This window comes from Propithecus coquereli, unplaced genomic scaffold (assembly GCF_000956105.1).
Source record: "Propithecus coquereli isolate 6110/MARCELLA unplaced genomic scaffold, Pcoq_1.0 Scaffold11, whole genome shotgun sequence".
NCBI classification, from domain to species: domain Eukaryota; kingdom Metazoa; phylum Chordata; class Mammalia; order Primates; family Indriidae; genus Propithecus; species Propithecus coquereli.
This window is the reverse complement of record NW_012134969.1, coordinates 11,004,161-11,027,805: the sequence shown is the minus strand read 5'-3', so window position 1 is coordinate 11,027,805 and position 23,645 is coordinate 11,004,161. Positions and strand designations below refer to the sequence as shown.

The following is a 23,645-nucleotide window of genomic DNA, read 5'->3' as shown; positions in this document are numbered from 1 at the left end:
GAAAACAGAAAAAAACAGATCAGAACATTGGACTGAACAGAGCCTCAGAAACTTGTAGCCCAATGGCAAGACATCTAACATTTGTGTCATCAGAATTCCTACAAGGAGAGGTGGAGCTGAAAAAAACATTTGAAGAAATAATGGTGGAAAATGTCCTAAATTTGGCAAAAGACGTAAGCCTACAGATTCAAAAATGGGAGGATGAGGCGAGAGAAAAGAAAATAGAATAAGCTCATGCGTCACTGCGCAAGTAATAGATAAGAGTCAAAAAATACTATTTAAAACTGTCAAAACAGAGGGTAAAAAAGAAAAGGGCATTTAAAAGGTATTGAAATAATAAGTATAAAGGTAACCACTAGAAAAAAATACAAACCTTCCCAAATACCAAAAGAAATTTTAAAAAGAGAGAAGCATACTAAGCAGAGAATAAAACACACAGAAATTATTACACAAAATAATAAGAGAGAGTTGAAACCAAACATATCATTCATATCAATCTATGTGAATAGGTTTAACTCACCTATAATAAGTAAAAGATTTTCAAACTGGCTCTCAAAACAAAACCCAATTTTATGCTACATCCAAGAGACAGACCAAAAGTAATCTGGAAAGGCTAAAAATGAAGGGATGAGCAAAGGTATCCTAAATTAATGATAAAAACAAAGTAGGGGCTGCAATCCTGTTAACAGACCAATAGGCTAAAAAGCATTATAAAAAAGAAATAAAGATACTTTTGAAGTTAAATCCCATAATGTATAATAAAGATACAATAGCTATAATCATCTATTCACCAAATAATCCTGCAGTGTTATAAAGCAGATAACAAAGACTTAAGAAAAACATATAAAAACATGCTAATAATAGTAGGTTTTAACACACTACTGTCAGTATAAGGGAGGTCAAACAGACAAAAAATAAAGATATAAATCTTGTATTTAACTTTATACCCTGATAATGAATAATATAACTTGCATATGAAGCACAAAAATCACATTAGGCCCAAAGAAAACATTAGTAAACTATATAAATCAGAAGTATTACAAACCTATCACAAGTCAATAAAAGTAGATATTAATAAAATAAAAACCAAAAAGGACTTGTTATATGGAGATTTAATAACATATTAAACAGCTCTTATGGAAAAGAAAAATTACAAAAAAATTTATATAATTTCTAAAAAATTGTAACAAAAACACCATCTATTAGAATCTATGAGATTTATCTAAAACAGTGATCAAAGGAAAATTCAAAGCCTTAAAAATTTAAACAAATTTGTCCAAACCCACAGAATGCCCAATACCAAGAGTGAATGAACCATACTGTAAATTATAGATTTGGGGTGATTATGATGTGTCAACGAAAAATACAAAGTAATGAAAAACCATCCATCTAACTAATAAACTGAAACCCTGGTTCTCTGAAAAAATTAAAAAAGAAAAAGTCCTAGCTAACTTAGAAAAAAGGGGGAAGGAAGTACAAATATACAAAATGAGAAATGATAAAGAAAATAACCCTTGAAACAATAAATTAAAACAAAAAACCTATATAGAGACTACTCTGTATACTTACACGCAAGCTGAAAATCTAGATGCAATGAATAATTTCCTAGGACAATAGTTTACAAAACTGGCCTCAGTAGAGACAGCTTAAACAAGCTAACTTCCACGGTGAAAATAGAGAAAATTATCAAGAAACTAATCCCACAAAAAAGTACCAAGACCCAAAAGGACTAAAGAGGGAAACTGCTATATCTTCAAAGATCAGATAGACTCAATGCTATAAAAATTGTTCCAGAGCATAGAGAAAAGGAAGGAAGCATAACATTAATACCTAAACTTTAATAAAGCAATAAAAGCATAAATTCCTAATAAAGTATAACTACATAATTTATTATTTACAAATGATTAGTAGCATTATCACTAATTGTATCAATATAATAGATATATTAATATCTATAATATAAATAATACCTAATAGCACAAAAGCTAAACTGCAGATCAATATCATTTATGTGACTACTGATGTAAAGCTCTGAAATAAAATATTATAATATTAAACAGAATCACATACCACATTGAGAAAATAACATACAATGATCAAGTAGAATTATTCAAGTAATACAAGGATGGCTCAATTTTAGGAATATCATTAACATAAGACTTGTTAATAGATTTATGGACAAAAATCACAGATTATCTCCACAGACACTGAAAAATTCACCCACTCTTGATATAAAACACAAAAATAGGAATTTATAGATATTCCTTTAACACAAAATATCTATAACTCAGAATCTATATACAACAAAAAAAGATTGACAAATTTGATTATATTTTTAAAAAGTTCACATGGCACAACATATCACAAAGACAAAAGACAAACTAGGAAAGTATTTGAAATATGTATCAGAAAGAGCTCATATTCTTAATATACAAAGAACACCTAAAAGCTAAGAAAAAGCAAAATTTGATAGAAAAATGGACAATAAGTATGACGTCTATTTGCAAAGATACAAATAAAAATGGCCCTTAAATGAAATGATGTTCAACTTCACTCATAATAAATGAAATGCAAATTAAAACTGAGATATAATTTGTCATCTATCAGACAAGCAAAAATTTAAAATGTGACAACACACTCTCTTGGCAAGGATACAGAGAAAGTCACTTCTGTATGCTGCTGCTGGGAAGGAAAAATGACACAACCCCTAAAGCAAAGAATTTGGCACTATGTAACAAAATTACAAATGCATTCACTTTAACCCAGCAATCCCACTTCTAGGAATGTACCCTGAAGATATGCTTCCAATAATACGAAAATGCACAAGAATATTCACTGGTATATTATTTGTATTTGCAAAATTCAGGAAATAGCTTAAATACCTATCCATAATAGTATGTTTAAATAAACTGCGTCCACAAAACAGAACCCTGTGCAGAATGACATGTTGCCTTGCCCTGTGATGTTTTGGGAGGCTACTAAATGAAACATTACTTTGTTTTCATTACATAGCCCCTGCTATTAGCAGAAAACCATTTTTTTCTAATTGATGATATACAGAGGTCTAAAATAACAAAATGTTTAAGGATTGTAGACTAAGATCGGTTACAGTTTTCAGTGAGGTTTCCCATGACAGTATCTCAAAGGCTGACGGGGGAAGGTAAAGCAGACCTAGATTTTAGTCCCCCTGAAACTGCAGACTCTTCTGTTTCTGTTTCTAGAGATGGGGTCTCGATATGCTGCCCAGGCTGAAATCAAACTCCTGGGCTCAAGCAATCTTCCTGCCTCAGCCTCCCAAGTAGCTGGGACTCCAGGTGTGCACCACCATGCCCAGCTTAACTTTGTTTTTGTTTTTTATTTTTTAAATATACTGGACCTTCATGGAAATCTTCATTTAAAAAAATTCTTGGCTGGGCATGGTGGCACACCCCTATAGTCCTAGCTACTTGGGAGGCTGAGGCAGGAGGATCACGTGAGCCCAGGAGATGGAGGCTACAGTGAACTATGATGGCACCACTGTACTCCAGCCTGGGTGACAGAGTATGACCCTGTCTCAGAAAAACAAAAAACAAACAAACAAAAAAACACCCCTTATAATTCTGAAATTCACAGCACAGCATTATTGGGCCATTCTAGTTACTTTCCTTACTTCTATTATCTGGTTAACAGCTGCCCAATGTCTTTGATGCTTGTAATTTTACCTGTCACTGTCTTTCTGCTATTTTATACTTTCCTTGTCTACTATTCCTTTTTCTTGGTTTTCCCTTCTTTTTGATTTCTATGCTAAACTACCTGGCTTCTAGGGCCACTAATAGTCAATGACCATATTCTTTTCCTTCTAGTTAATAATCTGATTAATCATGTACCAACAAGGTCTTCAGCAATCCTGGTCTACTTTAACTATTTTTCACTATTGTGTCTCCTTTTCACTGCTGGAAAACTTTTAAACTTGTTAATTTAGTAATATTTCAGATACTTGAAGACTTCTAGAAAGCTGATCTCTAGACAAACACAACAGGGGAGAGATACACCCACACATGTAGGCATGCACGAGTTTGACAACTCTTCAGGGTCAATGTTTTGAACTAACAATTTTCTTGAAATCTTATGTTATGTGAACCAAAGGAAAATCTCCAGCATTCAAAAGTGTTAAAATAAGGATATGCTCAACTACAAGAGCGTCACTGATTTCTGTCATCTCCATTAAATATACTAACAAATAATGTTCTATTAGGCAACATTACCGAAAACTGCTATATGTAAGTACAGCATTTTCTAAAAGATTAGATGTCTACGGAATGTCCATGGAATGTTAACTTTACACAGGCTCAGAGCCAACTAGAGTTAAAGCAAGTTACAATTGTGTACTTATACTTAATCCTTATATGCAGTAAAGGATAACTCAGTGGGCTTTGGGTGCTCAAATCCTGCACATTCCAAAGAAAGGACTAGTCCTTGATCAGGTTCTGTGAGATAATGTCTGAGCTCTCAGAATATCCCGCCTGATAATAATGTATACCTGACACCCTGGGCTGTGCTAGATAGTTTATGCTAATAATGTGATTTATAGCAAACATCTCTTTTTGTTTTTCTGCAGCCCTGGGCCATGCTGTATCAATCTGACCTCTGGGAAGAGCTGGAGACTGAGTAACTAAGGTCAACCACATGGGTAGTTACTGCCATGTGACTGACCTCTCAATAAAACCCCTGGACACCAAGGTTCAAGAGCTCACCTGGCTGACAAACATGTTGTCACACATCATTGCTGGGAGAATTAAGTGCTGTCCATACAACTCCACCAGGAGAGAATAACTGAAAGCTTATATCTGGTTTCTCCTGAACCCCACCCTTTTTGTGTTTTGTCTTTGTTGATTTTAATCTGTATCCTTTTGCTGTAATAAACTATAAGCATGAATGTAACAGCTTTTGAGTTCTATGAGTGTCTCTAGCCAATCATCAAATCTTTGGGTGGTCTTGAGGATCCTTGACACACTTACTACTACCTGTTACCCACAATCAAGCATTAACACATAACTAGTCTGCCTACAACTGATTTATTTCACTTGTACCAGCAGTAAAATAAGCTAGATTTGTAACAGCTTGATTATCAAAATTGTCTAGGCCATGGATAAACAACTTTAAAAAAAGGCAAGAAAATGAAATGCTACAGAATGACTGAAGTTGCAAATTAATTTTAAGCAGCAGAGTAACTAGAAAGCAAATGAACACACACACTTAATCAGTCCAAATTTTCTCCTCTAGTCCTCAGGGTCAATACTTAGTTGTGTTTCTAATACCACACAGGCATATTAAAATCCAAAACCCAGTCAATTGTCTCCAGCATTCTTCTCCAATATTCCAACCCAACTTCTTCTCCAGCATTCTCACTAGTCATCAGCTCACAAATTCTTAACTCATTCCTGTTGCTTTATACCTCTTCCTGCTGCTCTTCCTACTTTCTGTTGAGTCCTACCCTAAAATCAAAGTTAGAAAGCTGGGTATTACTCTTGACTCTTCTTTTTCCTTACCATCCACAGCAAATCCAGCAAATTTATCATCTAAGCATGTCTCAAGCCTACCCAAGCCTTTTCATTCCTAATGCTTCAGTCCTAATTTTCTTTCATCCTTACCACAAAACCACCACCAATATGCCTTCCCAACTCCAGTCTCCACTAAAATCTACACTCCATCCACTCATGTAGTACGAGCTATCAATCCCAAATAAGAATTTCACCATTTATTCTTTGGCTCCTTATTAGCTAAATGAAAAGGATATGCGACTTTTAATGTGATATCCAAGACCCTGTATGATCTAGAACCTGCTAAAACTCTGCCTTATATTTCCCTCACTCTGTTTCAGCTCATGCTTCCATCATGCTGCTTTTAAAAACATCTTTGTCGGTTCTTCTTCCCTTGCTGCCAATTGTTCAAATGTGGGAAATTCCTTAGAGGAGTTAAATTTTTAGCCCTTTCTCTGAAATATAGTCTCCCCCCAGGCCATCTTACTCCATACCCGTATTTTCATCAACCCTTTAAATACTGATTAATCCCAAATCTGTATTGCCTTTTGCTCTTAGAAATACTGCCAGCCACCGAGAAACAAGGTTCAAGTTCTACTCACTTTATCTCTTAACACTCCAAATTTTTCCTCCCTTAATCATTCCTATTCTTACTGGTTCTAGTTCATACTTTCATCAACTTCCTTAGACCTATTATGATAGCCAAACAGGTCTACTTGCATTCAAACTTTCCCCACTCCAAAGCCTCTATACCTTTGAAGTTATCCGTCTGTTACAGATAACTGTATCAGTGTATAACAGATATATCACTTCTCTATTTAAAAATCTTCAATGACTCTGCAGTCATTATGAGATAAAGCCAAAACTCTTTAACACAGAATTTAAAACTCTGCAAATTAACTCGTTGCCAAATGTACTGGATTATTATCTACCTGTATTCTCTAAAACCTCCTGCTATTCTCGAGTCCTTAGTATCGTTATTCGTGTTCCTGAAATGACTCTCTCAACTTAACAAAATCCTACTCATCCTTTTTCAGACAAATTATTTAACTACCTCTACCTCTTTTACCACCTTTGTAGATAATGGAGATGGAGATAATGATACTATCAATGTCACAGGATTTCTGTAAGGATTAAATGGGTTAACATATGAAAAGTGCTTAAAACAGTGCCTGGCACATTTTAAACTCTCAATAAATGCTAACTTTGAACATTATCATCTTGACATCTCTGTCACTACTTCCTTCTCCTTATAATGCTCATCTCAAATGTTACTTCCTGGCTAAAGTTTTTGCTTCACCAGACAAAATCATCTGTGCTTCCATAATCTAGCACTTCGGTCATTCCTCTACTGTACTTTTTAATTCTTATTTGCTTTCATACCATTTTGTGTGATCTTCATGTGAAAAAGCATAGTTCTTGGACCTGGCTTCACTTCTCAGCTGTGGTTCTTACTCACTGTATGACCTTAGTAAGATTACTTTACTGAGTTTCAATTTCCTTATATGTAAAATGGGAGAATAAAACTTTTACATAAGAGTACTGGTACAATAAAAGGAGACTAGAGAAAGAGATCCAGCATAGCAAACTCTTGATAGAAGTTTATTCCTTTCACTCTTTTTACCTGTTCTTAATGTTGATGCCTTAAAGGGTAAGGTCTCTCTATGTCTTCTTTATCTTTGAACTCACAATTCATGGCACAATTCTGGCTTTAAGTGAATGTTTGCTAAACTTAACAAATATACCCATAATTACAGTTCCCTGCCACTTAAATACCTCTAGTTTTCACACAAACCCGACCAACAGATAATGAAAGCTTTTATTTGCCTATAATTAATTCCATGATGTTATAGGGGGAAAGTCCTGTTGCAAATTGCAGATATTTTGCTTATTCTCCTTTTAATCTTAGGTGTCAGAAAGCAAAGAACTAAACTTTGCATTCATTAGCAACAACTGAACTTTTGTATAACTTTACTTCTGTCTCTCTTTTAAGATACTTACTATCTTGTATCTTTTAAGTCACTTTATATCCATTTTGAAAATAGGACAGTATATAAATAAATATGTTTTACTTAATTGTTAGTGACATTTCAAGCTAATATACCACAAACAAAAAGTGACCTTTTTAAACGATTTCATCCTAAGAGCTTAAAGTCCTAAAATGAGCTAGACAAACGTGATTCAGTTTTTATATGTGAACTATACTGACTTGGAAGAATGTAAGCAAAGATGCATTTTCTTCATCTCAATGATAAATTACACACAACTTTGGCATACACACACACACACACACACACACACACACACATTCACGCCTTCCTCAACTTCCTTAAACCTATTACATAAAGCTTCTGCTTTACTTACGTTTATGTCCGTATGGTATATGAGGACACATAAAGCTGGCAAAATCTGAGGAAAGAAGATAAACAATAAGTAACACTACAGTTGATGGATGCCTTTGTAAAAATTAACAACTTTGACACAAAAAGCAGTAAATACTGTTTGTAGGGCAAGAAAGACAATGTTAAATTTGTTTTAATATCTATTAGGAAAATGAAAATCTGATAAATTCAATCTGAAAAACCAAAAACATATTTCAAATGTCCAATTAAAACATCCAAATAAATCTGGCAGAGATTAATGTACCTTAAAATAAGAACATTTGTCTTCAATAACCTTCTTTATGACATATAATGTCAAGTGGAAAAAATGGAGATGCAATTATATAGTGAAACGGCTATTTAAGAAAAGCTACTCATAAAACTTCTATAACTGTCTCACTTACCTGCTTAAAGTAAGATTTTATTTAATAAACTACTTAAATCGAATTAATGTTTCTGACCTCAGCTTTAGTTAAGAAAATTCTATCCAACATGTAGTACAAAGATTTGTTTGTTGAATTCAGGCCCCAGAGATCTCTTTTTAAAATCTAGGAGGGAGGCAGAAGGGGGTGGTGGGAATCACACTAAATACCTCTCAATAACAAAAGGTATCAGGTGCTAGAGAAAGATGTCCATTATAAAAGATACATAGTCAACAGTTCTCTACACAGTTAAGTGAATAAAGTTTATGTAGGATTTATTAAAACTCAAAAAACTCAGAACCATTTCCATATTAAATGTAAATAGGTTTTTACTTTGTTTTAATTAGTAGGTTTAACACAATGTGTATCACATTTTTAAGAACACTAATTTTGTCAGAAATCAACTGGACTTAATGCAAACTCACTCAAGTACATCTGCATGTAAGTACACTGTTTCATCTGTAGCAACTCCTTATTTTCTTTTAGCATTAAACCAGTAATGCAATGAGTAATAAAACTTTCAGCTTTTTTTCTCCTTTTATATTTTTCTGTTTGAATTTTTTAACGAATGAAAAGTCACTAAAAAATAAGCATTAGGATGGACTGACATTCTTTCAGGTACCGTAAGACATTCAACTTTTATTTCACAGGCGTAAATAATTAAATATACTATGTTACTTTAAAAATCTCATACCTGCAATGAAATCAGTATATATGTTATTTTAATCCCCTGTATATGAATACCTAAAGTATAAACATAGGGAAAATATACCATCTGGCCTTTACAATTCTTCATTTACCTCCTGAACTGTCTCCATAGGCGGTGGGGGGTCCTTATTCCTGCAGAGATTGACAATGACCCATGTGACGTTCCGAAGGAAGGTGATGGGAATGGAGGGATTGATGAAGGACAGAAGAGGTTTGACAACTCCCAGTGATATGACATAATCTCTACATTGAGGACCATCACCTACAGAAATGAAAATTGTATTTAACAAAAAATTACATTCAGGATGAGAAAGTCTGAAATGTATGCAATGGCTTATGTGGGGACACTGATGTTCTATGTTTCCTCACCATTAGTCAAAGGCATCAAGTGTTCTTGTTTCTCCAAATTTTGATTTGGGGAACACAATTTAAGCTACCAATGCTGATAGAAAATTGAATATTCTTTTCAAAGAAGTATCACTTTAAGTTAGCATTCAAGAGGCAAGAAGATAGTCAACCCACACATTAAGTTCAGAGGAAACATAGTGTGTAATGGCTATGCCAGTGTAGGAAAAAAGTTAATTTAGATTCTTAATTGGTGTCTTTTCAAACCTAAATGCAACTTACCTATAATGTTTCCCAAAGCCCATACTGCTTGTTCACAAACATTTTGATGTGGTGAATGAAGAAGTCTCAGAAAAAGAGGTACTGCATCTGTAATAAAGAAAAACTAACATTTATACTGGCAAATGTTGAAGAGTTTACAGATTTCAGCCTAAATAAGCTGATAAAATACATGGAGCCTGGGATATTGCAGCTGCCCAATTACGGTTCACTGGAAATGTGAACAAATGTGGCATTTGTTCCCAAGCTCCCCCAGCCCTAGGCAACCATTAAATATCTGCTTTCTCTATTTACAGATTTGCCTATTCTGGACATCTAATACCAATGAAATAATATCCTATGAATTTTTTTGTGTCTGGCTAATTTCATCTAACATAATGTTTTTGAGGTTCATCCATGTTGTAACAGGCATCAGTACTTCATTCTTTTTTATTACTGTATAATACTCCATTGCATACCACATTTTGTTTAGCCACTTATCAGTTAATGGACTTTGGGGTTATGTAATCAAGAATGCTGTTGTGAACATCTGTGAGGAGTAGAATTCCTGGGTCATATGATAACTCTATGTTTAACCTTTTGAGAAACTGTTTTCCAAAGCGTACATTTTCCAAAATGTACCATTTTACATTCCCACCAGCAACATATGATGGCTTCAACGGATTCATATTTTGACTCATATTTTTAACTGAATTTGTCACTCTTGTAAATGGAAGACCAGGATCACTTACCACAAACAGAAGATAACCAAGAAATAAACAATGAAAATAAAAAATTTTTATTCAACTGTACTCCCTAGTTCCTACTGAAAGCCCCAGTCTAAAACTTGTTTCCTTTTTGTTACAACTAACACCTAATTGGAAACTTTCTCTTTGACATTTCTTGTTGAAATATCTGGAAAAGAACTGAAAGAGAATAGTATTCTTACCACATGGTTTCAATGTAACTTATTGCTGTATCATATACAACTTAAAATCACCTTCATTACCACCTAAAGTCAGCTAAGTGTCCCACACTGGAAGAAATCTAGTATTTTTTCAAAGAGATTATGTCAGTTTCAGTCAACATACCAATAGTTTTAACCCACCTTGAGGTAAGTAAAATTTAAAAAATATATATGTTATAAGCTAAAAGGCAGAAGTGACTTAGCATCTTTAAGATATTAGAAAGAGAAATTTAAATTCCTGTTACTAGAGGATGGTCTCTATCCCAAAAGATAAAACCCTATTCTCCTTTTATTTTTATTTCTTTTTAAGACAGTCTTGCTTTGTTGCCTGGGTTAGAATGAGTGCCGTGGCGTCAGCCTAGTTCCCAGCAACCGCAAACTCCTGGGCTCAAGCGATCCTCCTGCCTCAGCCTCCTGAGGAGCTGGGACTACAGGCATGCACCACCATGCCAGGCTAATTTTTTGTTTCTATTTTTAGCTGACTGGCTAATTTTTTCTATTTTTAGTAGAGACGGGATCTCACTCTTGCTCAGGCTGATCTAGAACTCCTGACCTCAAGCGATCCTCCTGCCTCGACCTCCCAGAGTGCTAGGATTACAGGCGTGAGCCACCACACCTGGCCCCTACTCTCCTTTTAGTAACCACAGTTAAAATTATTTAATGATAGATTAATGATAGCTACAGAAAATACATCAATCATTCAAAGCAACTTACCAAATTCACCATTTAAAAAATGTTACAAGATAAAATTCAGTTTTTACTATAAAACTCTACTTCCTTGTCATCATTTAAAATAATATTTCAAAGAGTAAGGAATTTAATTTACTTACTAGACTGTACAACAGCTTGAGTCTGTGCAGATGTTCCTGATGCTATATTAGTTAACGCCCAAGCAGCTTCAAACTGTAATGAAGGACTGTAAAAAAACAATTAAAAAATCTTTTTAGACACATAACTACCACTTAAACTTATGAATTATCGACCTATATGATCATCCCTTATTTTGTCATTGGATTTCACTGTGTTATATCCAGCTGCCTGCTGGTCATCTCTACCTGAAAATCTCATGGGCTCCCAAAACCAACCACTATAAACCTGCTTGTTTATGTCCACTGGCATTGCAACATTTAGCCAGTCATTATTTCCCTTGACTCTTTCCTCTCCATAGACACCACATCTAATCTAAGTAATGTCAATTTTACCTTTTAAATATTTCTTACATTTATGGAATCACCCTTAACACTACTGTGCGAGCTGAGGTCCTCATCATTTCACCTGAATCACTGCCATAGCCTTTAAGCTGGTTTTACAGCTGAGATCCCATCTGACTCCACTGCATCATCTTCTTTACATAATGGAGATATTACAAGGCTACATAATTTTGCTAAAAAGATCAGATCATTATATTTTGGAATAGTGATGGCAGACCTCCTAAAGAAAGTGAAAACTGAACTACCTTTTCAAAGATGGATTTAAAAAAAATGGCACTGACAGCTGGAAATAAAAAGGTATCCTAGGTGGAATGATAATGATGTGTATGGATGACAAGGAATAGATCAAGAGAGCTAAGGCTAAGAAGATATGCAAAAGTATGATAGGGAGGCGAAAGTATGGAGTGTGTCTCAAATTTTAGGCTCTAGAACTTGGAATTTATTCTACAGACATACTAACTATAGGGGGCTATTGAAAGATGAAGTAAAAAAAAAAAATAATGTTGGAGTCAGAAATATGCAGAATGGATAAAAAAGGCTAAAGGCTGATGTAGGAGAGACCTGTTAAAAGACATGTAGGAAAGGCCTGTTAAAAGGAAATTATCAAAATTAAGATAGAATAGATAGTTGAAAGAATACAAATTTCCTTAAGTAGAATACCAAAGTAGGAGAGGGTATAGTCAGAAAAACTAAAATGAGCCAAAGGTTAGGGAATTAAAAGAAAAGTCTAGGAAAAAAGGAAAAAAGTCTAGGAAAAAAGTCGAGGAAAAAGGTGATTAGTATCAAAAGGTTAGGGAGATCCAAGAAGGAAAAGCTTTTAAGGAGAATGTCAGAGATAACAGCAAGCAGTGAGGATGGAAATATACTCTACAGGTTAAAAAGATGGAACAGATGAGAAAATGGAAGAGCAGGTAAGAACTATAAGGAGGAAACTTAAAAATTTCATGGAAAATGTATAATTCTGAAAAAAGTATACATGAATTTCAATTTGCACTAAACTAAACTCCTATTAATTTGTTATAACATGGCTGAACAGGATCTAGTTTAAAGCCCTAAGAAGGATAAGACAACTGTTTGAAAAGAGCCCCTAAAGAGCAACATGAATTCTGCTAAAATTGAAGCAAGAACAAATATCAAATTTATGGTGAAGCTTGGGTAGAAGAATGGTAAAATCACTGATACTTTATAAAAAGTTCACAGGAACACTGTCTTAAGAAATCAATAGTTTACAAATGGATAACTCATTTTAAGAAGGGACAGAACAATGTTGAAGATGAAGCCTGCAGAGGCAGACCACCCATATCAATTTGTAAGGAAAAATTAGTCTTGTTCATGCCCTAATTGAAGACAAACAATTAACAGCACAAACAAGAGCCAATACCATAGACACCCCAACTGGTTCAGCTTATGCAATTCTGACCAAAAAATTAAAGTTCAGCAAACTTGATGCTTCATGGGTGCCAAACTGTTGCACCCAGATCAGCTACAGACAAGAGTATATAGCTTTCAATAGAAATTTTAAACAAGAGGATCAAGACCTTGAAGCATTTCTTTGAAGAATTTTAACAGGAGATAAAACATGGCTTTCCCAGTATAATCTTGAAGACAATGCACAATCAAGGCAGTGGCTACCAAGAGGTGGACGTGGTCCAGTCAAAGCAAAAGCAGACGGGTCAAGAGCAAAGGTCATGGTAACAGTTTTTTTGGACACTCAAAGCATTTTGCTTGTTGACTTTCTGGAGGGCCAAAGAATAATAACATCTGATTATGAGAGTGTTTTGAGAAAGTTAGTCAGAGCTTTAGTAGAAAAATGCCTGGAAAAGCTTCACCAGAAAGTCATTCTCCACCACAACAATGCTCCTCCTCATTCCTCTCATCAAAGAAGGGCAATTTTGTGAGAGTTTTGATAGGAAATCATTAGGCATTCATCTTACAGTCCTGATTTGGCTCCTACTAACTTCTTTTTGTTTCCTAATCTTTAAAAAATCTGTAAAGAGCACTCATTTTTCTTTAGTTAATAATGTAAAGAAGACTGCATTGACATGGTAAAATTCCCGGGACCCTCAGTACTTTAGGGGTGGACTAAATGGCTGCTATCATCACTTACAAAAGTGTCTGGACCTTAATGGAGCATATGTTGAGAAATAAAATTTGTATTTTTTGTTTTTATCTTTTAATTCCATTTTTCTGTGAACTTTTTGAAGTCTCCTTGTATGTGATGAATTCTGGCAGAAGGAAATAAGAAGGTATCAGAAGCAGAAGAGAAGTGAAAGGACAATAAGATCAAAGATTATAGATGTTACATGTTGTCCCAGATAGGAAAGAGAAAAAGTTATTAACCTGGTTAGTTGGTGTGGCAAAATACTGGAAATGGAGGCCTTAATAAAGAAAATCAGTATATATAAAAAATAAAATTCCAAAGCTAGGGAAAGTCTTCTAAGATGTCATGTGAAAAAAGGGAATAACAGAAGATATAGAAAAAATAAATGAGTGCAATAAGTAAATAATAAATGAACACTTATTTTAAGCATGGTATTATATACAGTGTTTTGTAAATATTATTTCCATTCCTTACCATCTCCTATTTTTTTTTTTTTTTTAAGAGACAGGTCCTCACTGTGTCACCTAGGCTGGAGTTGCAGTAGTGCGATCCCAGCTCACTGCAACCTTGAGCTTCTGGGCTCAAGCAATCGACCTACTTGAGCCTCCCAAATAGCTGAGACTACAGGCATGCACCACCAAACATGGCTAATTTTTTAATTTTTTGTAGATGGGGTCTTTGTTATGTTGCCCAGACTGGTCTTTAACTTCTGGCCGCAAGTGATTCTCCCACCTCAGCCTCTCAAAGTCTACTAGGATCACAGGCATGAGCCACCGTGCCTGTCCCGCCATCTAATTTTACAGATGAGGTATCTGAGGTTCAAAAGCCACTAGGGTTTTCATCAGTAGCAAATCCTGGATTTAAACCAGGGTCTATCTGGCTCCAAAGTCTATGATCTTTAACACTATAACACAACTTCCCATGACAAATCCATATAGTCAGATCCAAATCACTGACAATTTTCTATTTTTGCTTTGGGTGTGGTTACAGAGGTCTGTGTTTTATAATTATTCATTAAGCTGTATATATTTTAGTATACTTTTCTGTATATATGCTATGTTTCAGAGACACACCCACACAAATTAGACTGTGCCAAAGGCTGGAAAGAAAAGGAAAAAAAAGAAGAAGAAGAAGAAAAAGAATCAGACCAAGAACAAAACGGGGTCCCTAAAAGTGCAGGTAAGATAGAATTTATTTTTTAAACAGCTAAAATAAAACTTACTTTTACTTAAATAAATGAATGTTGTTATAGAAAATACACATGATAGTATTTTAAAAAGTGTTAAAAGCCTGCATGCAGAGGGGTGGGAAGAAGTGTTGTGGCACACAATGAAAGCAGAAGGTATTTTTAAATACTAAAAACCTAGTGGCAACATTTATATACCACTATTCTTATCTAGTCAACTGAAAATTCCTTGGACAACATTTAGCAAAATATCCCAAGTTTCAGTCTAAATGGTCTTAAAGTGCAAAAATAGCATTTTGTTTTAAAGTATTTTGGAATTCAAACTTAACATTCTCTCCAGTTAATTCAAATAGATGAAGAGAAGACATGGCACTGAGATATTTCTAAACACAAATGGAAATCGGGCCAGTTTCTCAGAAGATACCACCCAGAAATGTCTTCCCCCTTCTCTTCTAGATAAGTATGACTTGTCCTCTTATTCTTAATTTACCACAAATGAAAACCATATGGTGGACATCTAATCATAACTGGAGTTCTTTTAAAGACTAGACAGAGGATCAGTGATCAGCTGGAATATTCCCAGGGAAAGAGCCACTCAGTGCTGGAAACCATTCATGTTGACTCAGTCATGAGGTTAATCTATATATAGACTCATAAGTAAAGAGTGACTCGAATACTATTTGGGTTGTTTTAAAATATTACTAATAAAAAATCCTAATAAAGACTCAATATTTGAGATAAGTTAGAATAGGCAATAAACAAGAACTGAATATTTTCTAGAAAATATATACGTACTTCAGAAACTAAAAAGCAGCACTTTGGGACTGCTGAATTTGATCACAGAATAAGAAAATTACATAAAAATGTATGATGACTGAAAAACACCATACATGCAAAACCAAACTGAACCTACTGGTTAAATAACAATCCTAAATTTTAAGTTAACTGACAAAAAGTAAATAGGAGTTAAATCCATACTTACTTATCATCCCTTTCTAGACATTTGACTAGAATTGGTAAAATCCCAGATTTTATTAGGTCATCAATTGGTGGGTTTCTGTCACTGGATAATAGTTTCCTAGAAAAAGGAATGTAAGAAATTAATTGCTATAATTTTCCAACTATTAACAGAAATAACAATGAACTGCTTCTAGACTATCAGCTAATACATGTGAGGTATGACACAATGCTCCCTCTGGACAACCTAGTATTTACCTTGCTGCCTGGACAGCACTCAACTGGACCACTGGGTTATCACTTGTGGCATTCTGTAATACCAAATGTAAATTTCAGAAATTAAAAAAAAATCAATTTCAAAACACTTCGAAATGAGAGTATTAAATTAATAACATACCTGTAATATAGCTTCTAGTGTTACATTTTGCTTAAAAAGAAAAAAAGGTAATTCAGCAGAGTTTATTAGCAAAATTACATTCATTAAACAGTGTATCTGCTAAGGCTAAAATATCTTCATTATCATTATAAAATTGGTCTTATATTAAAAATGAAGTTCTTCCAGTTATTATAAAAATTATTTTAAAGAAACTTTATAAAAATATGGTAACTTACTGCTTTAAAATCAGCATCAACATCTGAATCTTCTAAACTCTCTTCTTGGGGAACATTTCTCTTTTTCAGTAAGTGCTCATCTCTTTTGTTCTGAAAGGCAATCAATAAATGCTTAAGAAGTCATGAAGGCTGCTGTCAATGAAAAATCCATTAAAATTACTTCAACTTTATTAGGCAATTTTGAAACAAATAATACATAAAAATAATATGAATTAAATGTGCATACTGCAAACCAATGACAAGGTCACACTCTGGCTTTGATAACAAAATCAACTGGCTTACAGTCCAGCCTTCTCACTCACTCACTCACACTCTCACACACACACACACACACACAATATTCATTAAGCACCAATTGTTTTGACCAACACTGTGACTCCTCATCTTTAGTAAAGATTTAAATTTGGGGATACAATATTAATTTAAAGATCTAGCAAATATATTTCAACAAGTATGCTAGCTTTCAAGTACTTATTGCTAATGATTACTTGAAGCAATTTACTAAGAAGCCAGATTAGTGGGAAGGGCTCAACGCTCAAATTTTAAGGTTTGTACATGCTTGTGGGTGTGCGGAGTGGGTTATCATTAACATAAATGCCACCTACTTGCCATATTCTCAGATCTAACTCTTGCTATTTGGCTTTTTACAAACAAGAATTCTCTACTAACAAATATATTTCTACATTTTATGAGACTTCAATTGTTTGTGATGGTAACGCACGCCATTTCACATAATATATAAATCACCAATTTTCTTTAGATTTTTAGTTTGTCTATGGAATTAACCAAAACAAATTATATCAAAAGATTAAATGATTTCTAATATCCTTTTCAATTTAAAATTTCAAAGGGTATACTTCTAGTGTTCAATATAATATTTACAAAAGTGATTATAACAAAGTTACTGAAGAGGCATTAATACCGATATTAAAATTCAGATTAAATAAGATTCAGATATATACAGAGAAATATGCTTATCTGCATGACACCAGTTTTTGTGCTGTGTATAAAAGCAAGCATGTTTAAAGAAACTGATGCATATATATACACTAATCATTAGTAGTTTACTAACTTCCATTTATAGCACACTTCTTTAGTAACTACTTCAATAACCATTCTACATTTTTTACATTAAAGCATCTTACAAATATTCAAACCCACACACTGATATTTTATATAGTTTCAAGTGGCTTCCCACAAATACTTATTAATTTAACAGTCAGAAAACTTAGCAGACAACATTCTTGACCAAGTAATAAAGGTATCACCACCAATAAAGGATAAATCAACACTGTGTCCTTCTTGGCCTGGGGCACTGATGAAACAACGTCACTTCTGTGGTCTTCCTAACTTAAATAAATGAATAACCTGAGAATAGTCAGACGAACCCAAATCTGTCATTCTATAAAAACCAGGCCTATACTCTTCAAAAATGTAGTCATGGAAGATAAAGACTGAGGAACAGTTCTAGATTGAAGGTGACTGAAGAAACATGACAAATAAAATGTCTGATCTTGGATTTATAAAGGACATTATTGGGAGGAATATGCAAAATCTGAGCTGGGTCTATGGATTAGATGGTAGAATTTTAGGTAAGTTAATTTGACAAATGCACTGTAGTTACACGGAAAAGTGTTTTTACGAAATATGAACTGATGTATTAAGGGTAATGGTATATGATGCTTGCAGCTTAACTGGTTCAAGAAATGTATATATTTACATATAGACATAAATTAAAGAGAGGAATAAGGCAAATATGGAAAAATACTACCAAGGAATCTGGGTGCTGATTGAAGAGTGTATGTTGTGTTTTGTACTATTCTTACAGCTTCGTATTTCGACCTACGAATTTGAAATTGTTTCAAAAAATTTAAAATCTATGTATTATACTCTGTCGTTTGCAATATACAGTTTTAGAATCTATTATATAATATGGTAATCTTTAACATCTCTTGGATTTAATACATTTAAAAAGTTTTAACAAAGTTTACTGACAGATTAGCTCCACTTGCACAAATGATTCTAACCCTGATCCCATTCTATTTTCATTCTCTGTTTCCTTTACCTTTTCCAGAGCCTGAACAATCAAGCTTCCAAAGGCCTTTTAGGAATCTTACTCCCACCATTCCTTCTCGCCCAGGTATTTACAGGCATAGAAGTAATGTAAAGCATAAATACAACTAAAGCCGCCTGTATACACAGACCCCCATTTGCGATTATATAAACCTTGCTGTCTTTTCTTGGTAAAGGTACTCTTTATGTGGTAAGGTAGCTCCTTTCTATTCCTAATTTGCTATTTTTTTTTCTTCTTAAGTCATTAATGAGTACTTAATTTTATCAAATTGTGCTTCATTGTATCTATGGAAATGAACATAATTTTCCCCTTTCATCTTTAAATATGGTAAATTGATTTTCTAACATTAAATTATCCTTGCAAGTCCTGGGATAAATCTTTCTTGGAATTTGTTTTTAAAGTATTCACTGCTGAACTTGATTTGCTAATATTTTATTTAGGATTTTTCTTTCCCTATACCCTAAGTGAAACTTGCTGATAAGCAACTTTTCTCAGACTGTCCTGGTCTGGTGCTTGGGGTCATGCTATTGCTAGCTTCATAAAATGAGCTGAGAAGTGTTCCCTCTACCTTCTCTGAAATAATTTAATAAAGCTGAAATTATCTCTTTCTTCAATGTCTGCTGGAGTTCCACCTGTAAGACTACCTTTTCTTTTGTAGGAGGGGTCAGAAAGGTTAAATTTTTACCTACTGATATTAATTTAATTGTTTTTAGATCTATTCAGGTTTTTCATATCTCCTTGTGTCAGCTGGATAAATTATTTTTATTTTTCCCACTAGGAAATTGCCCACTTTACCTAAGTCTTCAAATGTATTGGCATACAGTTGCTCATATTCAAACTGTAGTAGATTGTTTACAAAAATAGCAGTAATTCCCCTTCCCAGTTCCATGTCTCTGTATAATAGTCCAGTCCTGCACTGATGGTAGGCACGGCTGTGCCATATGTGACTTGCTTTGGCAATGGGACATTAAGCAACTTGAAAAGTGCTTACACATCAGGGCAGGTCCTCACTTGCTGCTCTTTTTCTGAAACCATCATGTGAACAACACTGAGCCAGTGGAGGATGGGGCTATGTGGAACATAACCAAGGTTCCCAGCCAACAGCCAGACATTTACAGGAGACCATCCTAGAACATCTGGTCATGAATCAACCCACCAGCTGACCAGAGACAATAAGGGAGCCCAGCAGAAAGCAGCTGAACTGGCCTAGGTCAGAAAAACCATTCTGCCAACCCACAGAATTGTTAGCGGAATAAAATGGATATTGTTTTAAGCTACTTAGTTTTAGAGTAATTTATTATGCAGCAAAAACTAGCTAAATGTTTTAAAATTTATGCTATATTTATATTAATATGTCTTTTAAAAGTCCTAGTATTGTTTATTTCTTCCTTCTCTCACCTTGCTATAAATTTCTCCATGAAGTAACACTTAAACTGCATTCTATAGGTTCTGACACATAACATTTTTCCAACCATTCATTTTAGGTATTCCTACTTTCCATTAGAGTTTCTTTGATGCTCAACGTATTTAGAAATACTTTAAAACTTTTATAACCTCAACTACTATGAGGTTTTTGTAACTGTTGTATTCACTGATTTCTAATTTAATTACATTGTGGTCAGAGAATATGGTCTGTACAACATGCTAAAATTAGCTGACATTTGCTTTATACCAAACTTTCTCAGTCTACAGAGTAGGCCAAACAAAATATCTAAATTTCTTTTCTCAAGTAGGTAGGTCCAAACAACTTAACAGTCATTTGGAAAAAAGAAAACATAAAAATTGAAAGAAAAATTATTTCACTCAGATAAAAACTGATTAAAAAGAATGCAGTGTGATTTAATGTTCAAACTGTGAACTGCCTCTTAATCTAATAGTTCTGTGGTATCTGAAACATGTCACTGTATTATTCTCAAAATTTAGAATATCCCTTTGAGTTCACTGTGGAGCTCCATGGGGCCTCAGAGTATAGTTTGGAAACTACAACTTATACTATCACAAAACCAATTTCCAAATATGTATGTGGTTTTACATGTTTATTAGTTAAAGCTATTAAATTTCTATCGCCTCTTAATTATTGTGTTTAATCTATTCATTACTAAGAAAGTCTCCCATAATGATTATGTCTTTGACAAATTTATACTTCTCATTTTGCCAATTTTTACATTATATATTTGGACATATGTTATTAGGCATATACTAGTCTGGAGCTATTATAGCTTCTTAGTAAATTGTTTCTTTTAACAAACGTTATGTAACAACCCCTGTATTTAAATGGAAAAGATCCTAATACAGATCAAAACAGCTGGGGCACAAGAACCCTACTTTTTTTTTTTTTTTTTGAGACAGAGTCTCGCTCTGTTGCCCAGGCTAGAGTGCCATGGCATCAGCCTCGCTCACAGCAACCTCAAACTCCTGGGCTCAAACAATCCTGCCTCAGCCTCCCGAGTAGCTCGGACTACAGGCATGCGCCACCATGCCCAGCTAATTTTTTATATATATATTTTTAGTTGTTCAGCTAATTTCTTTCTATTTTTTTAGTAGAGACGGGGTCTCGCTCTTGCTCAGGCTGGTCTCGAACTCTTGAGCTCAAACGATCCGCCCGCCTTAGCCTCCCAGAGTGCTAGGATTACAGGCGTGAGCCACCGTGCCCGGCCCCTACTTTACTCTTAACAAAAATATGTACAAGCCAAGGAAAGATCATCCCTGGGCAGGTTTCTGGTGATTTGACTATTCATTAAAGGAGGCTTCATCAAAAGCAGTAACTTAAACTGTCCCTTCACTTGATGCCCTAGAGACTTACCTTTCTGAAGACAGCACTACAATAAATTCAGCACCCATAAAAGGTGTACCTTCCTTTTGTCATGTGGAGGGGAAGCTCAGGGATTATGGGGAACTAGTCTAGTTTTAAGACTTGCCAATCCTTAAACACACATACAGCTTAGACACTCCTAAATTCCTTTAAAAACCATTATTATTGATCTATCATCCATGTATATATGTGTTTATCTAATCCTTTTTAGATCTTCCATTTTCTAATAGGTTGAACCACATACAATTGCCACTTTGTAGATCAAAAAGATTAACCATGAGATATTTCTTATGACCCAATCTAGTATTGTTAGAGTATGTCATTAATCTCTATATGAAGTACTTCTTTTTCATTCCCAATTTCCTCTTTCCATCTTCAAAAAGTGGCTTGCAATTCTAAACTTAAGTTTGTGAAACAAGTCAGCAGTCACTTCCTATAAATATTATGAAAAGGACAATGGCATTATTTATCGGCCCATCTCACACCTGAAGTAATACAATCTGTTTCTATCCAACAACACCCTCATTGTCTTAAATCCTCATCTAGTTTTAGTTCCTGTGAAATAAAAATCTTTACTTTCCAGAAGAGTAAATGGGGACACAGAGAACCCTGGCTAAATTAAATCGTGTAATTAGGAAATATCGGAATTAAAATTTGAACCCAGGTAGTGGCTACAGAGACTATTTTCTTAAATATATTCTACTGTCTGTTTTTTTTTTAGAAGTAGCCCAAGTCTGGCTGTATCTAAATGCTTCTGAAGAGGTAGGAAAATGATGCTCAAAAGATAGATCTTCCCTTCAATATTAATATTTATGAAATAAATAACTACTGCTGGGTAGTTACATGGATATTGACTCGCAAGTTTTATATATTTATATTTTGGGCACTCTGCTCAGTGTGTTTTCAAAAAGTTTGTTTTTTTTAAATATCATTACTGGTTCATCAATCATATAAGAATTGACAACCTAACAATTTTTTTTCCCTGCAGGATCATTAATTGATCTTATCAAATGGCTGGTTTTTTTGGATACTAATTTAGGCTTTAATTCTTTGTAACTTAAATTTTTATTGAGATAATTGGAGAGCCACATGCAGTCATACAAAATAATACAGAGAGATCCCTTGTACCCTTTGCCCGGGTTCCTCCAATGGTAACGCTTTGCAAAACTATAGTATAATACCGCAACTGGGACATTGACATTGACAAAATCCACTGATCTTATTCAGATTTCCCATTTTATGTATTAAGTTCTATACAATTTTATCACCTGTATAGATTCATGTACCCAACACCATCATCAAGATGCTGAACAGTTCCAAAAACACAAGATGCTCTATCCCGCTGGACTTTATAAGCAAAATTGCCTTCCTCTCACCTCCCTGCCCCTATATCTAACCCCTGGCAACCACTAATCTGTCTTCCATTTTTAAAATTTTATCATTTCAAAAATGTTATATAAATGGAATCATACACTATATAACTTTTTTGTGATGGGATTTTTTGACTGAGCATAATTTCCTGGACATTCATACAAACTGTTATTTGTATCAATATTTTGTTCCTTTTTACTTTGAGCAGTAAATATTTCATTGTACATACTATAGACATACCAGTTTGTCTATTTACCCATTAAAGGACATCTGGGTTATTTCTAGGTTTTGGCTATTACAAATAAAGTTGCTATATCAACAAGCATGTACAGGTTTTATACAGTTTTCATTCCTCTGAGATAAAGGCCCAGGAGTGTGAGTGCTGGGTCACACATAGGCTGGTTTAGACAAGAAACTGTCAAACTATTTTCCAGAGTGATAGTACCATTTTACATTTCTACCAGCAACATATGAGTGATCCAGTTTCTCCACATCCTTGCAGTATTTGGTGTTGCCACTATTATTTATCTCAGCTGTTCTGATAGATGTGTAGTGGGTTTTAATCTCTATTTCCCTGATGACTAATGATGTTGACATCTTTTCATGTGCTTTCTGTGTATCCCCTTCAATGAAAAAATTCTTCATACCTTTTACCCATTTCTAAATGGATTTTTTTTTCCTGTTGAGTTTTTGGGTTTGTTTTTTTAAGAGATAGGGTCTC

The 23,645-nt window shown here is 34.3% G+C and overlaps 1 protein-coding gene across 1 annotated transcript in view; it reads right to left on the bottom strand.

The window, feature by feature from the left end:
- The window catches only part of KPNA3 (karyopherin alpha 3 (importin alpha 4)), an 84,363-nt gene that overhangs the window by 11,993 nt on the left and 48,725 nt on the right, over positions 1-23,645 (bottom strand). The window contains exons 3-10 of the mRNA XM_012648948.1: positions 16,668-16,757; positions 16,453-16,482; positions 16,314-16,366; positions 16,081-16,176; positions 11,431-11,516; positions 9,658-9,744; positions 9,123-9,292; positions 7,884-7,928 (exon numbers count right to left, since the gene is read on the bottom strand). Of these exons, the coding sequence (XP_012504402.1) occupies positions 7,884-7,928; positions 9,123-9,292; positions 9,658-9,744; positions 11,431-11,516; positions 16,081-16,176; positions 16,314-16,366; positions 16,453-16,482; positions 16,668-16,757 (657 nt within the window). The remainder of the gene's footprint in view (positions 1-7,883; positions 7,929-9,122; positions 9,293-9,657; positions 9,745-11,430; positions 11,517-16,080; positions 16,177-16,313; positions 16,367-16,452; positions 16,483-16,667; positions 16,758-23,645) is intronic.